The sequence below is a fragment of the Phyllostomus hastatus genome, unplaced genomic scaffold (genome assembly GCF_019186645.2).
Source record: "Phyllostomus hastatus isolate PE091 unplaced genomic scaffold, TTU_PhHast_1.1 phas_contig_210, whole genome shotgun sequence".
Classification (NCBI taxonomy): domain Eukaryota; kingdom Metazoa; phylum Chordata; class Mammalia; order Chiroptera; family Phyllostomidae; genus Phyllostomus; species Phyllostomus hastatus.
This window is the reverse complement of record NW_025333737.1, coordinates 12,282,267-12,307,054: the sequence shown is the minus strand read 5'-3', so window position 1 is coordinate 12,307,054 and position 24,788 is coordinate 12,282,267. Positions and strand designations below refer to the sequence as shown.

General features: G+C 36.7%; 1 protein-coding gene across 1 annotated transcript in view; it reads left to right on the top strand.

Annotated features, from left to right (window-relative positions):
* Positions 1–24,788, top strand: part of CEP112 (centrosomal protein 112) — a 327,830-nt gene that overhangs the window by 107,333 nt on the left and 195,709 nt on the right. Inside the window, exon 18 of the mRNA XM_045836669.1 lies at positions 13,359–13,494. Within this exon, the coding sequence (XP_045692625.1) occupies positions 13,359–13,494 (136 nt within the window). The remainder of the gene's footprint in view (positions 1–13,358; positions 13,495–24,788) is intronic.

The window sequence follows — 24,788 nt, the reverse complement described above, 5'->3', positions numbered from 1 at the left end:
TTTTCCAGGTTCAGCCACATTGTATCATGTATCGGTCCATTCCTTCTTTATGGCTGAATACTATTTCACTGTGTGTGTATATCATAATTTTTTTATCCACTCAACTGTTGATAGACATTTTGGTTTCCATCTCTGGGCTATTGTGAATAATGCTACTAGGAGCTCTCACGCACAAGTATTCGAGTACCATATGCAGTTCTTTGGGTATATACCTATGAGTAGGGTTGTTGGGAATCCTGTTTTTTCTTGTACTTAGCTTCTGTTATTGGTCTTCAAAATGATACTCGGAGAGGCAGCAGACATAGCTCCCTTTTGTACGACTTGAGGCTGCTGCTATAGCCCACGAAAAGAGAACAACTACTGAGAACTATGTGAAGGGCTTCTAGGCATTTGGCAAGGATTTTTTTTTCTAGTGGACTAGTCTGTTCCAGCATTCAAGCTATTGGTTAACCTATTGTTTGATAAATACAGAATTATAACTAAGAGTTGAATGTTCTAATGTGGTATTCCTATTGAATTACGGTAAGCAGTTAAATTGGGTTAGTGGCCCTTCCCTACTTTGGGGTATTTTGCCTATATCTCTTTGCTAGGTTTCATAAACAAAATTTTTCCTTGCTGATCAGTGCTAAAAGTACTGTGACAGATATTTACCATCCATATCCTTTCATGTATAATTATTATAGTAAAAATAGTGAATTAAAAATATCACCACCTTATGCCAAGAGGGTTATAATGAAAGTGTTAGGTTATTACACTGTCTGACTCTTGCACAGTATGAGAGTGCTGTCATATTTTGCTAGAGCAGCTCATTTACATAGCAATTTTAATTTTACTGTATTTTTGCAAAGCAGGAAAACAGTGTCAATGCTAATGATAAGAAATCAGATCTTACAAACAAAACATAATTGAGAGGAGATAGGAATCATTGGCCATGTGGAAAGCAGTGCCTCTTTAAGTTCAATTTCACATTGGTCTTAAGCCTCTGTATTTAAGTATAAGGAAAAAAGCAAAATTAAATGATGATAGTACAACTGAAATACTAGGAAACATTGTCAGTGATGGTTACTTCTCACAGTTCTGTTGGCTGTTAGCTATCAGGTGCTTGGGTTTTTTCATAGAACTCAGAAAATAAGTTTCATCAGTAATAAATTTGTATAATCTCTCAATTTGGTATTAATTGTAATAGCTGATCTTTTTCTGATGGTGTCCCCAAGGTATAATCTGAAACAATGGCTTACATACCAGATATATGTGGCCCTGTATGTAGTAAAAGTCATCTAGGGAAGAGGATGGACATTGGCTGTAGAGATGGAGAGCGCAGAGAGTATGTGAAGAAACCCGTGAAGAGGAGCATAGCTGGAACAGAAGGAGGGTCCAGATTGAGGAGGACCCCAAATCCGCCCAAAGGTGGGGCAGAAGGATGTGCTTTTTCCCGTGGGGAATGGGGCACGGTTGATGGATTGGTAGTGGTGTGGTGTATGATGAAAGTGGCATTCGAGGAAGACTTCCTTTCCTGAATATTTCTCTGCAATGAACTAGGATTTGAAGGAAGGACAGAAAATTTTCTGTTTTCAGAAAAACGGAAGGAAGGACTAGGATTTGAAGGAAGGATGGGCTGGCGGAGGAAAGCGAGTTTCTCTGCCTGAAGGAGTAAGATGTTTCCGGGACATGAATCTGGTAACATATTAATGTCCAAGCATGAGGTTAGGAGTAAAGCTAAGGCATCTGATTTTCTGGAAGAAAGATTTTGTCAGAGTATAATAAACAATAGATAAGCAGATGTCAAACATTTCCATCCTTCAGAAAACATACTTTTATTTCCTGACTGAATTTCCTTTATTCCTCACCAAATCATAGTTCATGAAATTTAATGAAGAAATTAAAAAATTAGTGACTTATACAAATTTGAATTCTCTAGTTTTTTATTATTGATATAAAATTTATTTATTTTAGGTGTGGAAGACAGAAATGTCAAGGAATTTTTGGAGAAACTTTCAGTAATTTGAACCATATATCTCTATTCTTAGTGAAAAATGAAAACACCCCAAAGGAGGTTTTATGTGGAGTAAACCAGGTCTGGAAATGGTCTGTATTGAAAGACCTAATGGCCTTTTGATGTTTGACTTTCTTTGATTTGGCTTTTGCTTTTTAAAGGGGTGCTATGTGATCATAATTAGAAACATTTCAAGTTCTTTACTTGGAAAGTTAATTGTTCTTTAGCTTGCTCCATTGTGACTATTGTAGTTTTGAATGGTGGTAGTGTTTGAAACTATTACTAAGGATGTCCACCTTGTTTAGTAGAGAAAGTTCCAATTCATCATGAAAGCTTTATCAAACCCCTAACATGCAGCATTCATTTTGCAGATTGTGGCTTTGATGTGAGTATATATTTATTACATATTTAAGATGTTTCATTTTAATAATTTTCTAAGTAATTAATAGGAATATAATAGTTTACTTTTCTTGTAACTGGTATCATTATGTTTCAGGTTGGAAATTACTGCTAAATTCCTAGAAGGCACTGCCAAAATTTGTATTTTTTTGTTTAAAAAGTTTTTAAGTGTTGTTAAAAGCTGTTCAATTTTGCATCAATACAGACATTTGTGTGATGTTGAGAAAAATTATCCCTATACTTTGGAAAGTGCCTAAAAACTCTGAATATAATGTTCTTCTTAAAAATAGCTCTCTCAAATCTCAATGGCGGTGGTGGGGGCCCATCTGTTCTCTTTTCTGTGGGCTGTGTGAGCATCTGAAACCATTTTAGGTGGAGGGCATCACAGTTTCCAGTTTACTGTAAGCATTCCTTAGCCCCAGTGAGCGTGCCGACAGAGCCCTCCCTCTCAGAAGCATGATGGAGAGCGGGAAGAGGACAGAGCTATGTTGTGACCTTGTTTCCAGTGGAAAAGGACCTTTCTCTTCTGCTAAGTGTTCCTTTGTAGATACGTCTTCACAGAGCTCTGTGTTTCTTCTCGCCAGACCCCCCTGCTTTGGATGAGCGTCAGTGCAGTGTGACGGTCTCCAGGCCTCTATTGACAGGACATTGGTGACGCTATTCACACCATAGGTGTCATTCATAACATGAAAGTGTCATAGGGTCATTGGATGCTTTCTTTAGGAATTCATTTTGCAAATCCCATTTTTAAAAAGTAGTTTATATATTTAGCCTCTTGAGTTTTACTACAATCAAAATTTACTTTAGCAATGAAATGTGGTGAAATAAATGCAATCCTGGTGCAGAGGTGATAAACTAAGAAAATATAGCACTATTTTACTTAATGTTTTATAGTTAACAAAATAACTTTAATATGTGTTCTCTTATTTTATCTTCCAAAGAATCTTAACGTGGTTGTTTGTTACTGTGTGCATTTTAACCAGCATGGAGCTAGCCTTTCCACCTGAGCCTTCCGATTCCCCTTTTAGTTCTCTTTTCCTGATAGAATGCTGACTTTTGTGTCATCCAGTAGATTTCCTTTTCTGCTTCTTTCCATGACTTGATCAAAATGATTCATTGATGGCAGCGTATACTGGCTATGTCATTGTTTATTTCCCAATTCCCAAATGGGAGAACAGGCCTGTCTACAGCTTCTGACAGCCTCCTGTCACGTTCTCGGTATAGGCCCACCGCCCCCTCTCTGCCACGCCCACTAGGTCTAGAGTGGGCACCTGATCTACAGGTAGCACGTTCATTTTACTATTAGGTACAAAGAGTCTAAGGTCACACGGCGAATAGGTGGAGGTGCCAGGATTTGCAATTGCGTGTTTGGCTCTCGGGCCTCTGTTCTTCAGCATTGTTCTGTACTGCACTGCCCTCCTCCCTGAGCACAGGAATGAGGGAGGGGAGAACCTGGAGGCTAACTGCATCAGTGCAGAAACTGGAAACCTGGGAAGTTCCTATGACGGAGATTGGCTGGGAAGCCACTATGGACCATGTGCAAGCCGAAGTTCTGAGTAGTTACGTTGACGCCAAGAGGGAATCAGAACAGGTGTACAGAGGGCAGAGAAGCTGTAAGACATGCAACCCATGTTTAGGAAAGCTTTGTCCATTCCAGGGCCATCTCCAGAGAAACACTTCTCCAAGATCTCATGTCTTTGTAGCATGCAGCCATTTTATTTAGGTGGCGTTAGTTGGAAGGTATTTTAGAATTTTATTTAAACAGTTATGTTTATTTATAAAAATAGAGTAAATGTAGCCTATACAATTTTATTATAAAATATTTATTTAAAAACACACTTATCTTAGATCAAATAAAGGTGAACTTGAAAGTCCCCTATGTCAAAATCATCACAAATTCTTACTAACAAAGTCTGAATTAGTATGGGAAAGCATACTTCTATAGATTCCTTAAGAGTTTTAAGGAAGATTATTCATGAAAAATAAGGTTAATTTTATATATAAATTAATTAGGACCACCTGGGGTTTATTCAGTAGGAATAAATTCTTCATGTAACCTTGTATAAAATCTGAACATTTTTTAACATTTCTTTTTATTTCAGAGGAATTAGCAGCCAATTAATAACACTACTTTCCCCTCTCAGATTTAGAACTAATTTGAAAAAAAAAATAGAAGACAGATACATGGAGTTGTGGTTTAGTTGTGTGCCAACGTGAGGCTTGGGAACCCTGCTGCGCTGGATGAAATGTGCTCACCTGGTCACAGCCAGAGGCATCAACCAGAGCCTGTGTAAAGCAGAGGGCTGTGTTCTGGAGAGGGAAAGGGGGCTGAACAGGCATTTACCATTGCTTCTCCAAAGCCAGCGATTGTTCGATTGTTTGATTGTTCGTGTGCTTGCGTATGGCCAAACGGGGGAGAAGTTTTCTTCCCGCTGAAAGAGTTGAATGCTTACTTTATGGGCACAGTGAGTTCCTCTGGTCCTTGTGTGCCCCTAGTATTGTGTTCCTATCATTGTATAGCTCTTATTACACTGACAATAGTATGGAGTCTGTTTTCTTTCCCATACTGGGAGCAGGTACAATGCCTTGATTATTTTTGTATTTCTAGCTCCGAGCACAGATCCGGGCATACAAGAGGTATCAAGTAAATGCTTGATGAACATTTAAACTTTCAAATGTCTAAAAGTAATTTGGCATACAATTATTAATGTTGTATAAGGATAAATCATAGTAAGAACCTAGTTGTAAGATCAATTAATTAACATCAAACAGTGATTCATTAAAATTTACATATATATGTAATGGTGTAAAGAAGTAGCATGATAAAGTGAAACATCTTTGTATTTTGAGGTCAGATGGGCTGTTTTAATTTCTCTTTCTGCCATTAACTATGTAAATTTGGACAAATCACTTAACTCTTCTAAATTTTATTCTTTTCATTTGTGGAAAAAGTAAATAAATTTTAATACTTATAAAAATGGAATGGAATAATATATGAACTGCTTAAACTGTGATGAGCTTAGTAAGTACCCAAATGTTCATGCTACTTTATTTGCAAAGACATTTAGAAATTATGGTTACACTATAAATACTACAGTTTGCAGCAGCATCAGTCACTAACAGTATTGGAAAAGATTGCGAATTTAAAATATACTTCACATAATTTAGAGATCATTTATGATAAGCAGAAAAACTTCTCTTAGTGATATTACATTTATACTTGGTAAATACAATTTTCCTACTTAAAAGTTGATCTACTGTGCCTAGCAATGAATGTCAGTGAGAATATTTTCCAGCTACTTTGAAATATTGAACTGCCCAGGGACAAGGCATGGATGATATTTTGAAGGAAATAAATATTTCAGTTTCACATTTCAGCTTTTTTTCTTTATTCCTTTGATCTGGCTTTGGTTTGCTTATCATTCTGCTTGAATGACTTCACGCTGCCTTTTTCTTCTCCCAAGTAACAAGAAGTGGTCCTGCTCCTATTTCAAAATATTTAGGCTTTGTCATTTTATGGGATGAATGTGTATTTCTTATTATTTAATGATATACTACTGCCCATAAAGTAAAATGTATTGGTGGGTGTGTATGTAGCTGTGCATGTATGATGTATAATTTATATATGGAACTTTTAATCAGTACTTTCTTAAATGTAAGAAACATAAAAGGAAACAACATAGAATTGGGATTTGTTTTGAAGTTTAAAGCTTTTAAAGGAAATTTTCTTCACTATACCCTGTAGCTGTTTTATCTTTAAGGATCACTTTCTTAAGGTTTTCTTATTTTATCATAAAAATGTCAATTTCTTTCCTATTGGCTGAGGTAGAGTTCTTTTAATTTATTTGTAATCCCGTACTATAGGCAGAAGTTAGCTTAGCACAAAATTATTATGGAAAACTTTAAACTGTTTAAATGTTTCATTACATTTACCTATATTGCTTTATTTTATGCTTTACACACAGATCTTCTGATCTTCTGAGACTGGTTTTCTTGTATGGACTCTCACTGCCTCTTTCCATTTATGTGTTCCTAAAACACTTAGAATCTGTCACAAAATATAGAGAGAATTACACTACTATTTGACTTTTTTCTTGCATTTTTCTTTCGCCTCAGATTGTAGTTTCTCCAAGATAGGAACCATTTCTTAATACTTGTCAATTTTCTGCAGTGTTTGACGGTGTGAATCTCAGGCTTTGCTGCAGGACCCTTGCCTCAGCAGCTAGCACATGCTAAGTTACTAGGAGGCTGATGCCAGGATCTTTTGAATCATGATTCAAATCCAGTTGACTTCAAAGGATTTATGGACCTCCTAGCAACTACCAATCTGTTTTCTGTTTCTGAGTTTGGGTTTTTTAGTTTCCATAAATAAGTGAGGTCATACAGTATTTGTCTTTGTCTGTCAGATTTTACTTAGCATAAGTAAATCTCACAAATGTCAGGATTTCCTTCTTTATTCCTGAATAATATTTCTGTGTGTGTGTGTGTGTGTGTGTGTGTGTGTGTGTGTGTGTATACATCTTCTCTATCTATTCATCTGTTGGTGAACACCTAGGTTTTTAAAAAATGTTTTGGCTATTGTAAATAATGCTGCAATGAACATGAGGGGGGTGCAGTTACCTTTTCAAGATAGCGATTTCATTATCTTTGGATACATATCCAGAAGAAGAATTGCTGGGACACGTGGTAGTTTTATTTTTCATTCTTTGAGGAACCTTCACTGTTTTCCGCAGTGGCTGTATCAGTTTACGTTCCCACTGACAGTATACAAGGGTTTCCTTCTCTTCACTTCCTCACCACTTACTATCTTGTCTTTTTGGTGGTAGCCATTCTAATGGGTTTGAGGTGACATCTCATTGTGGTTGTGATTTATATTACCCTGATGAAAACAAAGCAGACAACACTTGGTATTATCTGTCTTTTGATAGTAGCCGTACTGGGTTGAATAATAGTATCTCATTGTGGTTTTGATTGTGTTTTCTTGATCTCTGATGATACCAAGTGTCCTTTCATGTGCTTATTGGCCATTTGTGTATCTTCTGTGGAGAAGTGTCTGTTCAGATTCTTCACCTGTTTTTAAATTGTGTTCTTTATCTTTTTATTATTGGTTTGTAAGAGTGCTTTACATATTCTTGATGTAAGTCTCTTCAGATAAATATGCTTTGCATATTTATATTCACATTTATCTGAAATTTATCATTTTAAATATTCATATTTATCTGAAATTTATCATTTATAAATGATTTGCAAATATTTTCTCACATTCTATGGATTTTCTTTTCACTTTTTGATAATATTCCTAGCAGGACAAGAGGTTTTTGGGTTTTTTTTTCTTTCTCTTAAGTTTGCTGAAGTCCATTTATCTATATTTCAATTTCTTGTTTCTGCTGTTGGTGTTGTATCTAATAAGGCTTAGCTTCACTCAAGGTCACAAAGATTTACTCCTATGTTTTCTTCTAAGAGTTTTCTATTTTTAGGTTACAGGTCTGTAGCCCATCTTGAGTTAATTTTTGGACATTGTGTAAGGAGGGAATCCAGCTTTCTTCTTTCATATGTGGATATCTGGTTGTGATGGCACCACTTGTTGTAAACTGTTCTTTCACTGTTGAATTTTCTTGGCACCCTTGCTGAAAATCCACTGGTAATCAATGATAAGGTTTACTTCTGGGATCATAATCCTATTCCATTAATTTTTTTGTCTATCCTTACGCCAAAGCACACTTTTTTTGTTTTTTGTGTTTTTTTTGTTTTTTTACTCTAGCTTTGTAATAACTTTTTTTTTCAAGAACATTTCACCCAGCCTGGGTCCCTTGCGTTTCCATATAAATTTTAGGGTCAGCTTATCAGTTTCTCCAAAATGTCACTTGGGATTTTGACAGAAATTGTGTTGAATATAGAGGTCAGTTTGAGGAGTGTTGTTATTTTTCCAATATTAAGACCAATACAAATTTCTGTTTTACCAAGTAATCCTTTCTGACTCTTAAAGTTTCAAATGTTTCAGTGTCCAGAGAGTTCACCATTTTTTAACAAAAATTTAGCAGAGACCACTAGTCTTAGCAGTCTTGTGATAAAAGGCCACTTGTCATGCTTAGTGAAAGGTATTATTTTTAGTGCCTTTTAAGTCATAGTTGTTTCTTAATGTTTCTGACTCACTTGAATCAGTTTAAGGACCGAGAGCAGCCGTGAACTAGATGATAGAGCTGCTCGAAAGGCTTGTTTTCCAGCTCAGCTGGAAAGGGAATGGAGACTCTTGTAGCTGCTTTTCAGACTTGTTTGAAGTTTTTTATTTTGTTTTGTTTTTCTTGGAGTTTCCAGTGGAGATGCCAAGCTGGCAGCAAATGAAGTATACTGTAATGTGAACCTTATAAATATATGTTGGATCTCTGCCATCATTATCAAAAGTGCTGGGACAGAAATGTGCAAAGGGAAGATTTTCAAATTAAGGTTGGCCTGTACATATAAATGTTAGCTTGTAAAGCTCAAGAAATACTAAATTGTACTCCATTAGTTCCCTACATTTTATTGCCTTTTTGGAATAATCATGTGCTTCAGAGCATCCTTTAATCTGAGCAGGCTTGTGGTTATATAAGAATGCAGCTTCTTTTTCCTTGTGCTCTATACACTCAGATGAGGAAAATTTACTGCATTTTATAAATAAATCAGAGCTAAAAAGCAAATCTTCTTCCCACCTTTTTATCTTCATGGAGGCCCAGCTTTAAGGCATTTGAGTGATGCATTTATACTCGGCTCCACAGCTAGTTCCACTGAAAAAAAATAATCTTCAAAGTCACTTTTTTTTTTTTTGCTTCTTACAGGACACACTGTTTGGAATCATAAAAAGGAATACTGTGCTTATGTTAGCAAGGAGCAGATTTTTCTCTTTTCAAACGCTGACAGTCTTCTACTTCAATACTTTGATAGAAGTGAAAGTAGATCCCCCACTAAAATGAGTATCACCTCTTTATTTAAATTTAGATATTTCATTTATATTAAGACAGAGATTCCTCAGTGTTAGTGGAGCTCCATGTGTTTGCCATGGTTTAACTGGACAAGAACATGGATTCACATTGAGTGAGGCCTTCTTTGATATTTAGCTTTACTACCAAGTGAGCTCAGCAGAGGTAGTGGGACTGAAATTGGTTGAGAGATTTCACACACATTTCCCCGTGCTTGCTTTTTAATACAAAGCAGTATTTTCTATTTGTAACTCAGGGTAGAAGTTATCAATTAAAGGCAACATGCCTTATTGCACTAGGTTTTAATAATATTTTTAGATATATAATTTAATGTGGTCTGTGATATGTGCCTGATTATGATTTAAGTTATGACTTTGACTTATGTGGTCATACGTTAGTTATAAAGTAAATGAACTAAAGAATGAGGTGATATAGAGAAAATATTGGTCCTCTTAAATTGACAATGTTTTGCTAAATGGCTGTGGTGAATTACTGGACAAAAAATAATACATAAAACAAGTGACTTTCAGTATTCATAGAACAAAGTTGATATTTTAGCCATAAGTCATAAATTTTTATAAAATATGTTAGTAAATTTTTCTTTTAGCTAAGTGATAGTATATAATTTAAAATAATATAGTATATACAGTTTTAAAGTTTTCAAATATTGTTCAGTATACCTTCTTTTCTATTTATAGACAGACTGAACAGGCAAGAGTAGGCCTTTGTAAAATTATAATCCCAATCATGAAACAGTTTTCCCAAGTGCTTTTAGGAGGGCCCCCAAAATGTAAGAGTAGTGCAGGGCAGGATGGGCTAGCCTTTATGGTATGGCAGAGAGGTTAGCCCTTGCTCTGCCTGCCCCTGCCCCCTGAGAATAGTACTTGTTCACCAACCACAGTAGCCTTTTCCTCTAAGCCTGGTCTCCGAGTCCTTCCAACAGAGCGTTCTGGGCAGCCCTTCCAGTCATTTTGGTCAATCACACCTGAGCAAACGTCCACCAAACATTTGTAACAACTGTCTACCACATCTGCCACCCTAGTCTAGGCCACAGTACCCAATATGATTTATATGATTTTTTTGTTTTTCTCCTATACTGTTTAAATCTTCAAATATTTGAGTCTTCAAACAAAATAATCAGTGTGTCTCAAGGAAACCCTTTGTGCAATTTAAGGCTTCTTGCTGCTTGAGTGGAATAATGTAAGAACGGTAAAAAGGCACCAGACCAAATTAAAATTCCTGGTAGTCATCAGAGTGCTCAGTCTTATGTGCGATGTCTCTTGAATCAGTCTTCAGTATGACATTCACCTATTAATCATCATCGTCTATGAGCTAATATTAACATTAAGTGGCAAAAAAAATCACTAATATTAAGGGCTTGGAATTTGGCAACCAGTTTTAACATTAAAGACATTTTAGTTTAACAACATGTAAGAAAAATGGAGGACAACAAATGATCAAGTTCCTGTTTAATGGTGAACTGAAGTCGACAACTGAAAGAAAAGCTTTAAAAATGTTCCAGACTGTGTCGCGTGGCTGCAAAATGCAGTAACTCGAAGCTCCCTCTGGCCTGCAGGGTGACCCAGAATCTCATGGGCCTCAAGGGCCTTGGGGTGGAGTGTTAGACCCTGTAGGTCACAGGTGGCAAACACAAGGCCTGCAGGCTGAGCCTGCCCCTCCACCTTGTTTTATCTGACCTAGCACCTTATTTCTACTTGGCGGCAGTGCTGAACTCCTTGCCCCTAGTTAAGGAGTAGTTACATTTATACAGTCCTAAAATTACATTTAGCCCTTCGAAGGCTACTGCAAAGCTGATGTGGCCCCCAGTGAAAATGAGTGTGACACCCCTGCTATAGGTCATTAAAGTGGTGGCTATGACTGTGGCACAGACAGATAGGAGAAAAGGGATTTCAGTGGAAAACCCACTTAGTTGATCAGAGATGTATTGATTATTGCCATCTTAGGTAGAAGGATGTGTAGGTGGTTCTGAAGAGAGAAGTGGTACCTACAATAAAAAGTAAAGGCAAGACAGAGGCAGAGTGTGTTCTCCCAGCCCGTGCACAGAGAGCTCGCTCTCTCTGCAGACCCTCCAAATCCAAACAGGGTGGGTCTCCCTGCGCATCACTGCATGTGTTACAGAGGGGCTGGAGAGTCCCTGCTGTGGTGGGAACTAAGGGGCATGTTTTCTTATCTGCTTTTTTTCATTTAAGCTTTCAGAAAAGTTTGGTACTTTGATCATTTGTATTATATATATGTGCTATTAGAAAGCTTAGTAATTAAATGTCTTAGAAGGGATTTTAAACTCAGATCCAAATAACTCCAAAAGCTTAAATTACTTTTTGTCCACATCTTAAAAGACAGTGGCATCAATGTTTGGAAAATTTCTTTCCCCTCTTATGATGTTTCTCTAAAATTTGATTTGTGTGAGTTAAATTACGATGTTCGTCAGCATTCTTGAGTATCATAGTTGATAAAGAGGGAATGTTTTATACCTGTATATATTTTCCCATTTGGGAATGTGAGCCAAGTCAATCTACTTATGATGGTCCAGACTATTTGGGCTACTATACCAAAATACCACAGATTGGATAGGTTGTAAACAATGGAAATTTCTTTCTTACCATTCTGGAGGCTGGGAAGTTGAAGATCAAGTCACTGGCATGGTCATGTGCTGATCGGGGCCCTTTTTCTGGTTCACAGCTAGCACCTTCTTGCTGTGTCCTCACATCGTGGAAGGGGCAAAGGATATCTCTGGAACCTCTTTCATAAGGACACTAACCTCATTTTCGGGGGACACATAGAATGTGCCTTCTGGGAAATCAGGAAAGCGGCATAGCTCAGTCACCAACAGCGTGAGCCCTAGAAGCAGACTGCCGGGACCAGAATCCTGGCTGGGCCCATAACTAGGTGCGCAGCCTTGGACATATTCTCTAAGCCTTGGATTCTTATTCTGAAAAAAAGTAGGGATATAATAATACTCTTATACAGGTTTATTGTGAGAATAAATGAGAGGAGACAAATAAAAATATTTTGTGCGGTGCCCAGCACCTAGTTAGAACTCAGTGTTAGCTGTTATTAACTTTTGTGCGTTTATAACCTAAAGCCTTTATTTTTTTATTACATCATTGTGGGAAGGTGTCTTTTGTTTTATCAGACCCTTTTCTCTATGTGCTTTTAGTTCAAGGTGTAAAGAAATGGGATGGTTATCGGTTCTTTTAGGCAGGTCTGCTGGAGGGCAGGAGAACGATTCCAGGTGATCATGTTGCTCTATTGCACCCTCCACCCTGCAGCGCAACTTCTGCTGGACGTGCATGTTAGAGACATTTCTATTGGTACATTTTTAAATTTGAAATACAATTCACATACTATAAAATTCATCCTTGTAAAGTGTACAATTTAGTATATTCTCAAGAACATCCAACTATCACTACGATCTAATTCCAGAATGTTTTCATCACCAGAAACCCCCCAAAGTACTCCATATGCATTAGCCGTTACTCCCCATGCCCCCTGCTCTTTCCCCTCAGCCTTTGGCAACCACCAGTCTTCTTTCTGTCTCTATGGACTCATCTGTTCTGGATCGTTCATATTAATAGAGTCACACCGTATGTGACCCTTGTGACTGGCTTCTTTCCCTTTGCACGTTCTTCCCTGTTGTGGCACTTAATCAGAAATTAATTCCTTTTGAAAGCTGAGTAACTTTCCATGTATGGGCTTACTGCATTTTGCTTGTCCATTCATCAGTTGATGGAGATACATAGTTCTAAACAATTTTGTTTTCAGGGAAATCTATGAAAGTGCTTGTGCTTTCATCAGAACACCTGTATTAAGAGTCTATACCTTTTTCTCCTGAGACAGGTTATGTTATCATCAACTTTTTAAAGAGAAGTTTTATAGAATTTGGATCAAAGAGTTGAAATCTGAGTTTTATTTTAGGGAAGGTTAAATGTTGTTCTTCCAAGCCAAGTTCTTTTATATTTTAACTCTGAGGCTTTTCTGAACTTTTCTAGGGAGAAAGAGGAGCAGCTCACTCGTGTGACTGAAGTTCAGAGGTTGCAGGCCCAGCAGGCAGATGCTGCCCTGGAGGAGTTCAAGCGGCAGGTGGAACTGAACTCAGAGAAAGTCTATGCCGAAATGAAAGAGCAGGTGAGGAGGCCACCATGCCGTCCTTTTTGAAAGTCTCTCTCTCAGTGCAAGGCACATTCCAATCTTAAGTAGGACAAAAACATATTTACTTTTAAAAATGTTTTACCAAAATTAAGTGTTCAGTTGGGTTCTGGGAACTCAGAATGAGAAAGGGATTATTAGCTTTGGTGGAGGACACCCACCTCCCCCAGAGCCTCAAAGAAAGAGGTGGCCCCTAGTGGCCTAGACCGAAAGCCCTGGTGGAAGGGGGTCCGTCTGAGGCCCACCCCACTCCCAGCAGAGCATGCGAAGGGACAGGGGCTGTGGTGTACAGCTCTGGAACGCCTGCTCCTTGCTCCTCCCAGGCCACTGGGTGCACAGTGATCAGCAGCTCCCTGGTGGCAGTGAGTGGAAGGAGACCGTGGAGAGCCTCCTGGATCTGTGCAGGCAAGGAGATGGGTTCTTTCCTCCTTCAAGTTTCCTTGATTCCTTCTTAAATTGATGCCAGAATAATCATTTTAAAACTGCATCTACAAGTGTAGCAATGGCAAGAATACATCTCACTCCAGGAGCATGGACCAGTGTACAGGAAAAATCCCACTAGCAACCAGGTTTTGTGGAGCAAGGATTCAAGCTAACCATGTCTGTGTTTGTTTGTGTTCCATAAATGGTGCTTTATTGATCAGCTACAGCGAAGTATTTTCCATTGGCAGTTCAGGGAGGCAGAGGCTGTTTTCAGTTCTTGTACAAGTTAAGGGGCATGTTTTTCAGTTTTAAGAGCAAATTTAAAAATTGAAAAATAAAAGGAACAAGCATCAAGGTACCCATCATGAAGAATCAACAGCTGTCAACACTGTTCATTTAAACTAGACACTGCAGGTGACCTTCAGTTCGCTTTGTTGTTCGTGTCTGATCACATCGCTCTCTCCTCTCCACTCCTGGGAAAAAACGACTGTAATGTGTAATTTAGTGTGTAATATTTCATTCTGTTATTTTAGATGCATATATAATATTGTATGTTGTATGCATTTTTGTGCTTCTATTTTTTAAAAGTTAGATAAGTACTACAGATTTTATTTATTAGTCATGTTTGCTCTTTTATATTTAATTTTACATCTGTGCCCTGTCTATATTGATTTAATGCAGTCAGTGCTTTTAACACTGAATGCATTTTATCATGTGAGTATATCATATTTTATTTATCAGCTCCACAATTCAAGGGTATTTAGTTTATTTTCAGGTTTTCTTGATTATGAAGAATGTTGCCATACTTGCTGGTGATTTCATTTTCAGCTGGAGTTACCTGTCTCAGGCTCCCCAAGCGCACTGTGACTGGGTGTACAAACATTCCTGTGTGGGGTTGATGACTGACCGCTGTGGGCTTTACTAGCTGGGAACTGTGTTTTCCTGTTCGTCATTCAGATTTCCATTCACATTGAGCTGTGTGAATTTGGGTCCTGAAAGTAGGGTCTGAGATCTCATTCTCTGCTTCTCCACACACTGCCTAGGGCAAAAGCTAGATTGTTGCCGAGAGATTGTGCTGATGGGTGACTTTTAGTCCCAGCCACATGGATGTGCATCTCTTCCCAGCTCCTTGCATGGTCAGAGCCCAGGGCCTAGAAAATGTGTCTGGTCCAAATACACAGTGGAGCTGGATAGGAAACACTCTGGTTGGCTTCACATTGAAAGGATTATAGAAAATACTGAAGAAGGGGTCCCTGGCAAGTTTTAAGTATACAGTTAAGGCTGCAAATGAGGTGTTTGAAACTGCCAGGGCTGACAGTACAACTTTTGGAGAAAAGCTGAGACTCACAGGCACCTTTGGCTCAGTAAATGCACCGCTCGGGGCTGATGGTGCCATATTAATGGATCACAGAATTCATGGGTAAATAAGGAGAATAAACAAGCAAACAACAGTGGGACTTGTGAAAACATTCTGTAGGACAAGAAAAAGATATTTGTATGTAGTAGTCATAGAAAAAAGCAGACTTCTGAAAATGATCTACTTTTAATTCAGAAAAAAGTTTCAGAAAAGCAGTACCTTTATAAGAAGACATGATCTATAGGAAAGAGACCATAGATCAAGTGCAATTAATGAAACCAGGATACAATCTGGAAAAATAATTGAACTTCAAATAAAAGTAAGAATAAAATGAAAATCCTACAAGTTTCTAAGTAAGATGAAACTGACAAAAAAATTAGACAAATAATGGAGTAATGCTTCAGAGTATTGAAGGAGAAAGGTATGACCTAATTTTATACGTAACTGAGGAATTTTTCACTTGCAAAATCAATAAAAATATTTTCTTAGTAAGTGCTTACATAATGTATACCACTTCTTTCATTTCTGGAAAAAATGAGGACATCAGTCAATCCAGAGATGAAACAAAAGGCATCACACACACGGGGAATCCATCATATTAAAGGGTGAGTTGAGAACAATGGAATCCAACAAATTTAACTGTTAGAAATCTAGTTCAATGCTAATGTTTATTGATTCTTGAAAAGGAAGGTATATGAAGTAGAAAACACAAATTCAGGAATGACTTAACTCTAAATCCCTAGGTTGTGTGAACAAAGACCGAACAGTCGGTGGGTAGTGAGGGGGCTAGAGGAGCACAATCTGCTCACACACTTTGCCGTGGAAGAGCTGAGACTCAGAAGATTCTTAAAATTAGGGAAATGTAGGTTAAAGTAACTTTGAAATATATAAACATAGACATTAATAAAATTAACAAGATGTTACATTCTCATAAAATATTTAGAAGATGAAAGCAAAACTTGAGAGGAGATATTGCCAAAGGAACAGTGGCAAAAACAGAATAAAATGTCCAAAATAAGACACAGTATATAATTGTAATAATAAGTATTAATAGGTTAAGTTTTGCTAGTAAAAAGGGTACAAGTTAGCTGATTTAAATCCATGTATATGCTATTTGTATTGTAAAAGACACAACTAAAAGTTACACAAAAATTATGTTAAAAAGCTGATGAAACTACATCAGTTGTATTCAGATAAAAAGAAAGATGTAATACTATTGCACAAATTAACATTAATCAATAAACTGGAGAAAGGAATGTTTTGCATGCTAAAGGCAGGAATACTTAATCAAATATGAAAAGGCATAGGAATACATGGAGAATTGACATAAATAATCATGGATGTTTTAATATCCATATTTTCTCCATTTTTGACAGATGGGAAAAAGTAAAACAGGAGGTCCAAATAACAGTTAACAAAATGGCTATCTTTCTTTCTGCTCTTTGAATACAACACATTAACTTTCTACTCCCATGGAATAGTTATGAAACTCAGTAGAGCAGAGGGAAACAGCCAATATATTTCTAAAACTTACCATGACAGAGAGTGTACATTTTTTATCACAATGCAGTAAAACCAGAAATTGAATTTCAATTAAAGTTGCTACATTAGCCTTCACCAAAATTAAAAATTTTTGTTCTTTCAAAGACCATTAAAAATCAACAAAAGGAAATCAGGCAAGCCAAAGAATGGGGGAAAAAATTCACAAAATTTCCTAGGAACTTGTACTTAAAATATAAAAGAAATCTTGTCCTGGCCTGTGTGGGTCAATCAGTTGGGTGTTGTTTCACAAAGTGAAAAGTCATTGGTTCGATTCCCACTCAGGGCACATGCCTTGGTTGTGGGTTCAGTTCCTGGTTGTGGCATGAGGTATGTGGTATGTGGCATGTGGTATGAGAGGCAACCAATCAATGTTTCTCTCTCACATCAATGTTTCTATCACTTTCTCCTTCCTTCCCCTCTCTCTAAAAATAAAATCTTTAAAAAAAAAACACCTGTCACTTAAAAAGGAAAAGCATTTGAGAAATTTCAACATTATTCATGATTTTTTAAAAAATCTTGACAAATTAGGACTAAAAGTGAACTCGCTCAACATTATTGAATAAGGACATCTATGGAAACCCTATTGCTAATATACTTAATGTTGAAACACTTAATGTTTTTCCTCCTAAGTACAAGGAAAAGATGTTTGCTTTTACCACTCTCATTCAATACTGTGATGGGAGATTTTAGCCAGTGCAGTAAGACAAAACAAAAACCAGATTGGAAAGAAAGAACAAATGTCTTCAGATGTCATGATCCTAAATTGTCAAAGTCCATAAAAGTAATGCTAAAATTAATTAATGATTTACCCAAGTTAGAAGGATACAAGATCAATAAACAGAATTCAGTCATATGTCCATATACTGGCAATGAAATATCTGAAAATGAAATTAAGACAATTCACAAGCAGGAAAAAGAATCAAACATTTACAAATAAACCAATGAAACATTGAAGACTTATGCATTGAAAACTATAATATACTGAAGAGAGAAATTTGAAAAGATCTAAATAAATGAGAGCTGTTCTATGTTCACGGATTGGAAAACTCAGTATGTCAAAATGGCAGTTCTCCACAAATTAAAGTATAAATTCAGTGCAATCACTGTCAAAATCCCCATACACTTCCTGTAGAAACTGACAATAAGAAATACTTGTTTTTACTAGTAAATTTTTTAAAAAGTAAACTGAAGTAGCAATGATCTGTTTTTCAGCTAACACATGGGTAGAAATCCATGTATTTCTGGAGGGAGTATAAAGTTATGTAACCTTTCTGAAGGGTTGGTTCCACATTGTGGTTTATCATTTGCCTGTTCTGCTTCTAGGACTTTATTTTTCAGGACTATTAAGTGTGTTCAGGATTTTTATTCCAGTTATTTTTTAATAGTGAAAAATTAGAAAAGATATGTCAAAAAAGTTTGAGAAAATGTGCAAATTCATACAAAAAAAACTTTAGGATGAAAAGAAGTCTAAGAGTTGTGTGGCAAAACTGAAAGCCCTGCAGATAATGTCCTCTTGGGAATCATTAAATTTAAGAGCCTTATTCGCCACAAAATGAGACTGTCAGAAGGTAAGAAAGCCAGGGCTGAGAGGTGCTGTTGGTGGAATTGAGTCTGGAACCACCCTTTCGCCAGTCCACTCCGTGTCTGTGACTGTTCTGTTCTGTGCCTGGTTCACGGCCTGTCTGCTATATTCCTTCACCCCCGCCCCCGCCAGACCCATTTGACTCACTTCTTGATGTTACGAGTTCATGTATTTTAGGCATTCTAGGATTCTGGGTACTGTGTCTGTATGGACGGGTTAAATGATCTGATGGAAAAGCCTGCTTTGTGCATGCCTCTGGGATCCCCTTTCTGCCCTTCAAACCCCGCACGTGTGTCCTGTCATCGTGAGCAGACCTCACCAGGCCTGTCCTGCCCAGTGAGGCTGGACTCAGACTCCTTGAAAAAAAAAAATACTGATGGCAACCTATAAGCAGGAAATTCTTTCGATTGTCTTCTGCTGAACAAATGTTCTCCAGTGGTTTTACTCGTAAATAGTTTTACCAAGTGTGGTTGAGTGTCTGGAATAGAGAAAGCACCTTTGGTGTGAGTTTGATAATAAGGAACCCCATTTATAATGGAATTCTTATAGTTAGGCTCATTCACAAATCAAATAATTCTTACCGGGCAAATTTTACCTAACGTTGAATAAACTATATACATCAAAACATGGCAGATTAGAGGTCCTCTATTCCAGATTATCAGTTGATTAAAAAGTGTGAATGTGGTGTAACAAATTCTAGAAGAAAATCAATCAGCAGACTCATTATTTAGAGTCATAAGGCTTTTAGATTTTTCCATAGTCTATATTATTAACAGTCTTTCTTTTCTGTTGTTGTTTGGAACTGCTGTTTTCTCTTCTTACTAAAATCTTTTGTGTAAAAGCCAGCAGAGCTTAGGGCATCTTTTCCACTTGGAAACTGCTGCAGACAGCAGACAATGGGATTTGAATTTAAAAAAATAAAAGCTTTGTGTTTGTTTTTGAAAGTGAATTGCTGTTTCAAAAATGAGGCCCATGAGAGAAAATGGAACAGACTTAAACTTAAAAAAAAATAGCTTCATACTGTTTCTTTCACTTTGAAGAACTTTTTTTATGATTTCTTAAAAAACTTAATTTTTACTCCAAAGGTGAAGTCAACTACAAGTGTTAGCTGTCAGCAATTAGTTGTGTGAAATATACGTACTTTAATTGTGACAATTTAATGCTCTATTAGAGTTATTCCTATATATGTATAAATATAAAATCACATTTTTAAAAGGAATGGTGTTTTATATTTACCTATTCTCTGTGAACAAATAAATGACTGGAAAAGACAGCTATGTTTTTTGAAGTATTGGCAGCAATTCTAAAGTGAAACTTTTTAATCTTGTAAACTGACTGCATGAGTGTCTGCTAACCGGTTTCTCCTGGGGCTTCTACTAGCCAACTCGCTTTTGTAGTTAATTTTTCTCCTCTTGAAAATATACCCTCATTAAATGATATTTGCTGCTAAATATCTGGCTTTAAATTGTATTCCTTTTTCTTTATAATTGTGAGGTACATGATATTAGCTTTATACTTGAAAAACCCACTGATTTTGCCATGAAAACAAAATTGTAAAACACTGCTATTGACTAATGAGGTTTTTTCTGGCTCCCGGTACAACTGAAACTGGTTAGCAGTTTTTTACATTCTTAGGGTTTATATGTTTAGTTCATCATCCTGTTATTGCTGTTGACTTAATGAAAAAGCATTCTCTAGTTACCAGGAAGGAAGAATGCCATCTGGATGTATTTGTGCCATTAAGTGTAGATGGATAACAAACACTTGAAGAAGGAAAGAATCATCAGCACACAAACCGTTCAGTGTGACGAGGCCTTTGTCCTCGTGTCCTCTAAGGGTTGGGCTGGCTCATGTAATTTTAAGTGAGTTTTTTAGATCAGTTTAAAGTGATAGATTCAGTATAAATTGAAGCATTTTCTCTCAGTTACTGTTTAATGGCAATGAAAAATCTCTCCACCCTTTTAACATTTGGAATTTTGTCTTTACCTGAGATTAGATAGCAAAGGTAGAATTCCAGTATTATATTTAAATGTTTCAATATTGTAATAATTAATCAATTCAGTGCAATGACAGAATCCAAAAAATATGTCCAAGTATTTGGCTTCGAAAAACAATATTAAACAAACAACCTACTCTCAGAAACTGACTAGTAAAAGAAATCTTCACTTTTATCCTTAAATGCTTAATGGAGTAGTAAGTGGAACTTTTTCCTAATAATATTCATCAATGACTACTGTCTTTTGCAGAAAAAAAAATAAGCCAAAAAAGTCGATGTCAACATTGGACCAGAAAATGTCATTCTTTCTGTATTTTACTAATTTTAATGGTTATCAGTTGTGAAAATAGTAACATTATTAATTTTTAATACCTCAACTGTTTTAATGACTTACTGGCCAAGGATTCAACAGACTTGATTTCTTCTTCCATTTATTTATCAAAAATTTATGAATACTTGTTCCGTATTACCCATTGTTTTAGATCCTGGGAATCTAGAGATTAAGACACGTTTACAGCTTGTGTAATAGACCAGTGCATGCAAGTGTACAATTGTAATAGGTGGTGTGACTGGTGGAATAGATAGGTCATTAAGGCCACACGAAGGAGGCACGTCTAAGGCAGCCCAGAGAGTTTTACATTCATTTGCACTACAGCTTCTTTGTAGAACCATGAATTTCTCAAATGTTTACTTGTTAAAATGTTACTAGTATTTAATTTAACAAGGTCGTTAACCATTAGGTTAGATATACAATTCATTTTTACTTCTTTATATCAGTAACCAACAAATAGGAGGTAAACTTTGAAAAAGACATCATAGTACCAGGAAGCTTCACTTACCTAAAAATAACAAAAGATGTATAAGACCTCTGTTTTGGAAACTAGAATACGGTATTAAGAGAAACCAAAGAAGACTTAAGAAGATTGAGAGACATATCATGTTATGGATTTGAAGACTCAATGTTATAAAAATGTCACTCCCTAAATCTACAGAATCCACACAATTCTAAAAATCTGAATGTTAGCAGTGCTTTTTGGGAGAGAGTGAGGGAAGCTGACAAGCTGATTCTAAGATGTGTATGAAAATGCAAAGGGCTCAGAATATCAATGGCAGTCTGGAGCAGAACGTGACCAGAGAGCTGACACTGCCGGATACTGAGACTGGGACTAAGCCGTAGTCATTAGTACAGTGTGCTCTCGGCACAAGGGTGACCAGTGGTACAGAAGAGAGAAGCCGAAAATGGACTCCCACATACATGATCCGTCTGATTCCCGTCAAAGGAAGCACTTCAGTGCAGCAGGGAAGGAACGGTCATTTAATAAGCACTGTCCATTGGATGGCCGTATGGAAAAACAAGCAGCTTGCCCCTTACTCCATTCATGTAACGAATTCTAGGACTGGGGATATACAGTCATAGGTAAAACAATAAAGCTTTCAGAAGAAAACGTAGGAATATTTTTGATAATTGGAGCTGCTAAGCAAGGATTTTCTAAATAGAAACAAAAAGGCATAAACAAGAATATTGTTAAATTTAAGTTCATTAAAATTAAAAAGAAAAACTTCTGTTCATGAAGAGATGAGTAGAAAATGAAAAGGCAACCTCAAAGTGTGAGAAAGTATGTGCAATTCAGCTACTGATCAAAAAGTTCTTGTCCAGAAGAGTTGAAAAAGACGGCTGCAAATCAGCGACAAAAGGGCAGCCATCAGAACTGCTGCGCCTCGAATCAGTTCCTCGTGACCTCCCACAAAGAACTAGATGGATATAACCGAGTGTCGTGTTCATCGATTTTTGCCATTAAGGGTGTTAGTCCTTAGTCTTGAAGGCACGGAAATAATTATCTGTCCACTTGTTTGTCTGTCTACTTACCTACCTATACCTACCTACCTAGCTACCTACTTAGGTACTTAAATATCTCTGTACATATCTGAAAATATTTGCAAGGCAATTTCTTATAATTTATCTAAATATGTGTTAAATGCATTAAAATATATTTTGAATTGTATAGTTCTATATAAGTGTATACTTGTACAGTATGAATCACACATGAAAAATTAATTACTCAGAATATAGTAACATGGATACTTGACTAGAGGAAGAGCATTAACTTATGACCGTATTTGACAGAGACTGCCAAATGTTGGTCTGCATTCATTCATACTTTCTTTTTTGTTGTTGTTGGTTTATCTTTTTATTTTTAAAGTTTTTTTATTGTAAATCTTTTTAAGTTCTTATTTATTCTATCACATTTGTCCCAATGGTTTCCCCCTTAGCTGTCCCCCGCGCGGCCCAGCCCCCACTCCCATAGTCCATACCATCTTACTATTGTGATAGAGCCTTCAGTTTACTTATGGCAACATTAGACACAGCTTTAAAACTGCAGTCTCTGACCTTGTCTTTTATTAATGCCATTCCAGTGAATGAGATGCGAACAGCATAATTAATTTGCTATTGACAGGAATCTGCAGGAAAACCCCTTAAAAAGGGTATTTGACTTGGCTAATATGGGCCCTTGGCCCTTATCCCTTCCCCTTCACCCTTTGCTCCTTCCTTCCCAGATGTTCAGAGCTGCAGAAGCTGCTTCACAGCCATTATGGGAAGGTTGAATTGCAGAGATCTTAACCCTGACATCTTTGAACTGCCAAATATAGCAGCCGATTTCTGAATTTTTTGTTACATGAGGAAAACACGAAGGGCTTATGTTATTTAAGCTGTGAATGCTTGGGTTTTCTTTAACATGGAACTAGAGTATTGCATGAGGCACCATGTTAGGAAAATTCAGCACCTCTTTTTACCTTTTTCTTACTCTTTAAACACTAACCATTCACAGAAACACACGCAAGCCCTTATCTGCTCCTAGTTTGACCAGCAAGTTTTCCTCTGAGGTTTTTGGACACCAGAGTTACATAGTAAAGGAATGTATCGTTGTTTTTTTCAAACACATGAAGTTGAATAGAATGTGGAATGATGTATGAAGAAGCAGAATCTTTTGTATCAATGGCAACTGAGAACTCTCTATGTCTATACAGACTAAGTATTTTACAACCATTGTTTCTTATTTTTGTTAAATTGTGGAATAAGAATGGAGTGGGGTTTTGCATTCTCGGTCAGTATACTCTAAAATAACATGTTTTTCATTATCTTATAGTACAGTTATTTATTTTCTTAATGTTTAGGTATAAAAGGCCTTTTCATGTGCTTTAAATTGTCCACTGTTTTTATTATAGAAGATAATTCTGGGTTTTTTGATAGAAAATATTCTGTCTTACAAGTTTTGAGTATATGAAGCTCTTAATTTTATTTTAACTATTTGATATTTGAAATACTTAAATATTTATTATTTATTTTAATATTTAATCTGTGCTAAAGAAAAATAAGAACCCAAAATTAATTTCATGTAAAGATCTCTCCAAAAAATACTAAATAAGCCATGTCTTTCTACCTTGATTTATCTTCTCTTTTTTTCTCCCCCTTTTGCTTTTGTCTGTCCTTTCATTCATCCTTAAGAGCTGAATACATATTTATTCTGCATACCAAAGCAATTAGTTAATAATTAAGATACAAAAGAAAAGATTATGTCATAGTTCCTTTCATTGGGGAGCTCATGATCTAACTGAATAAACAGAACTCAAACATTTGAAGCACTTCAGTACAATAGAGAAAAAATAATGTCCTAGAAACATAAAGATGTTAAGTACTAGAGCATAGAGACAAGGAAGACATTTGTGTCAGTCGATGGGATTCAAGAACACCTCAGAGAGGAGAAGAGGCCTCTCTTAAGTCAGCCTTGAAGATCGATGACTGTTTGGATGAGGAAAGACATGAAGGGGCTTTCCTGATGGTGGGTGTAGCCATGGTTTGTTTGGGAAATGCCAGGGATACGGGAGTGTAGGGAGTGTAGATTGCTGAGGACGAATTAAGGAGCCATCTGCTTGAGGTTTAACGTGAACAGCATTGAAGAAGACCGTTGAAACCCACTTCTTGGGTGGGAGACGAAGGAAAACAGTGGGCTTGACTGTATGCTTCCTTTGATAATTTCTTAGTAAATTTATTTTTTACCATAATTCTGATGATTTATGTCAGTAATCTTAGAAGTTCGTTGAATTTACAAGCTAATAACTTAATAGTATCAATATTGCCATCTTTGTTACTTATAAGGAAATACTTCCATGCTAAATATAATGCTGTAATCTAGATCAGGGGTGTCAAACTCATTTTCACCGGGGGCTGCTTCTGCCTCATGGTTGCCTTCAAAGGGCCAAATGTAATTTCAACTCCTTGACAGTTAAGGAGTAGTTACATTTATAGAGTCCTACAATTATTTTAGCCCTTTGAAGGCAACCACGAGGCTGATGTGGCCTCCGGTGAAAATGAG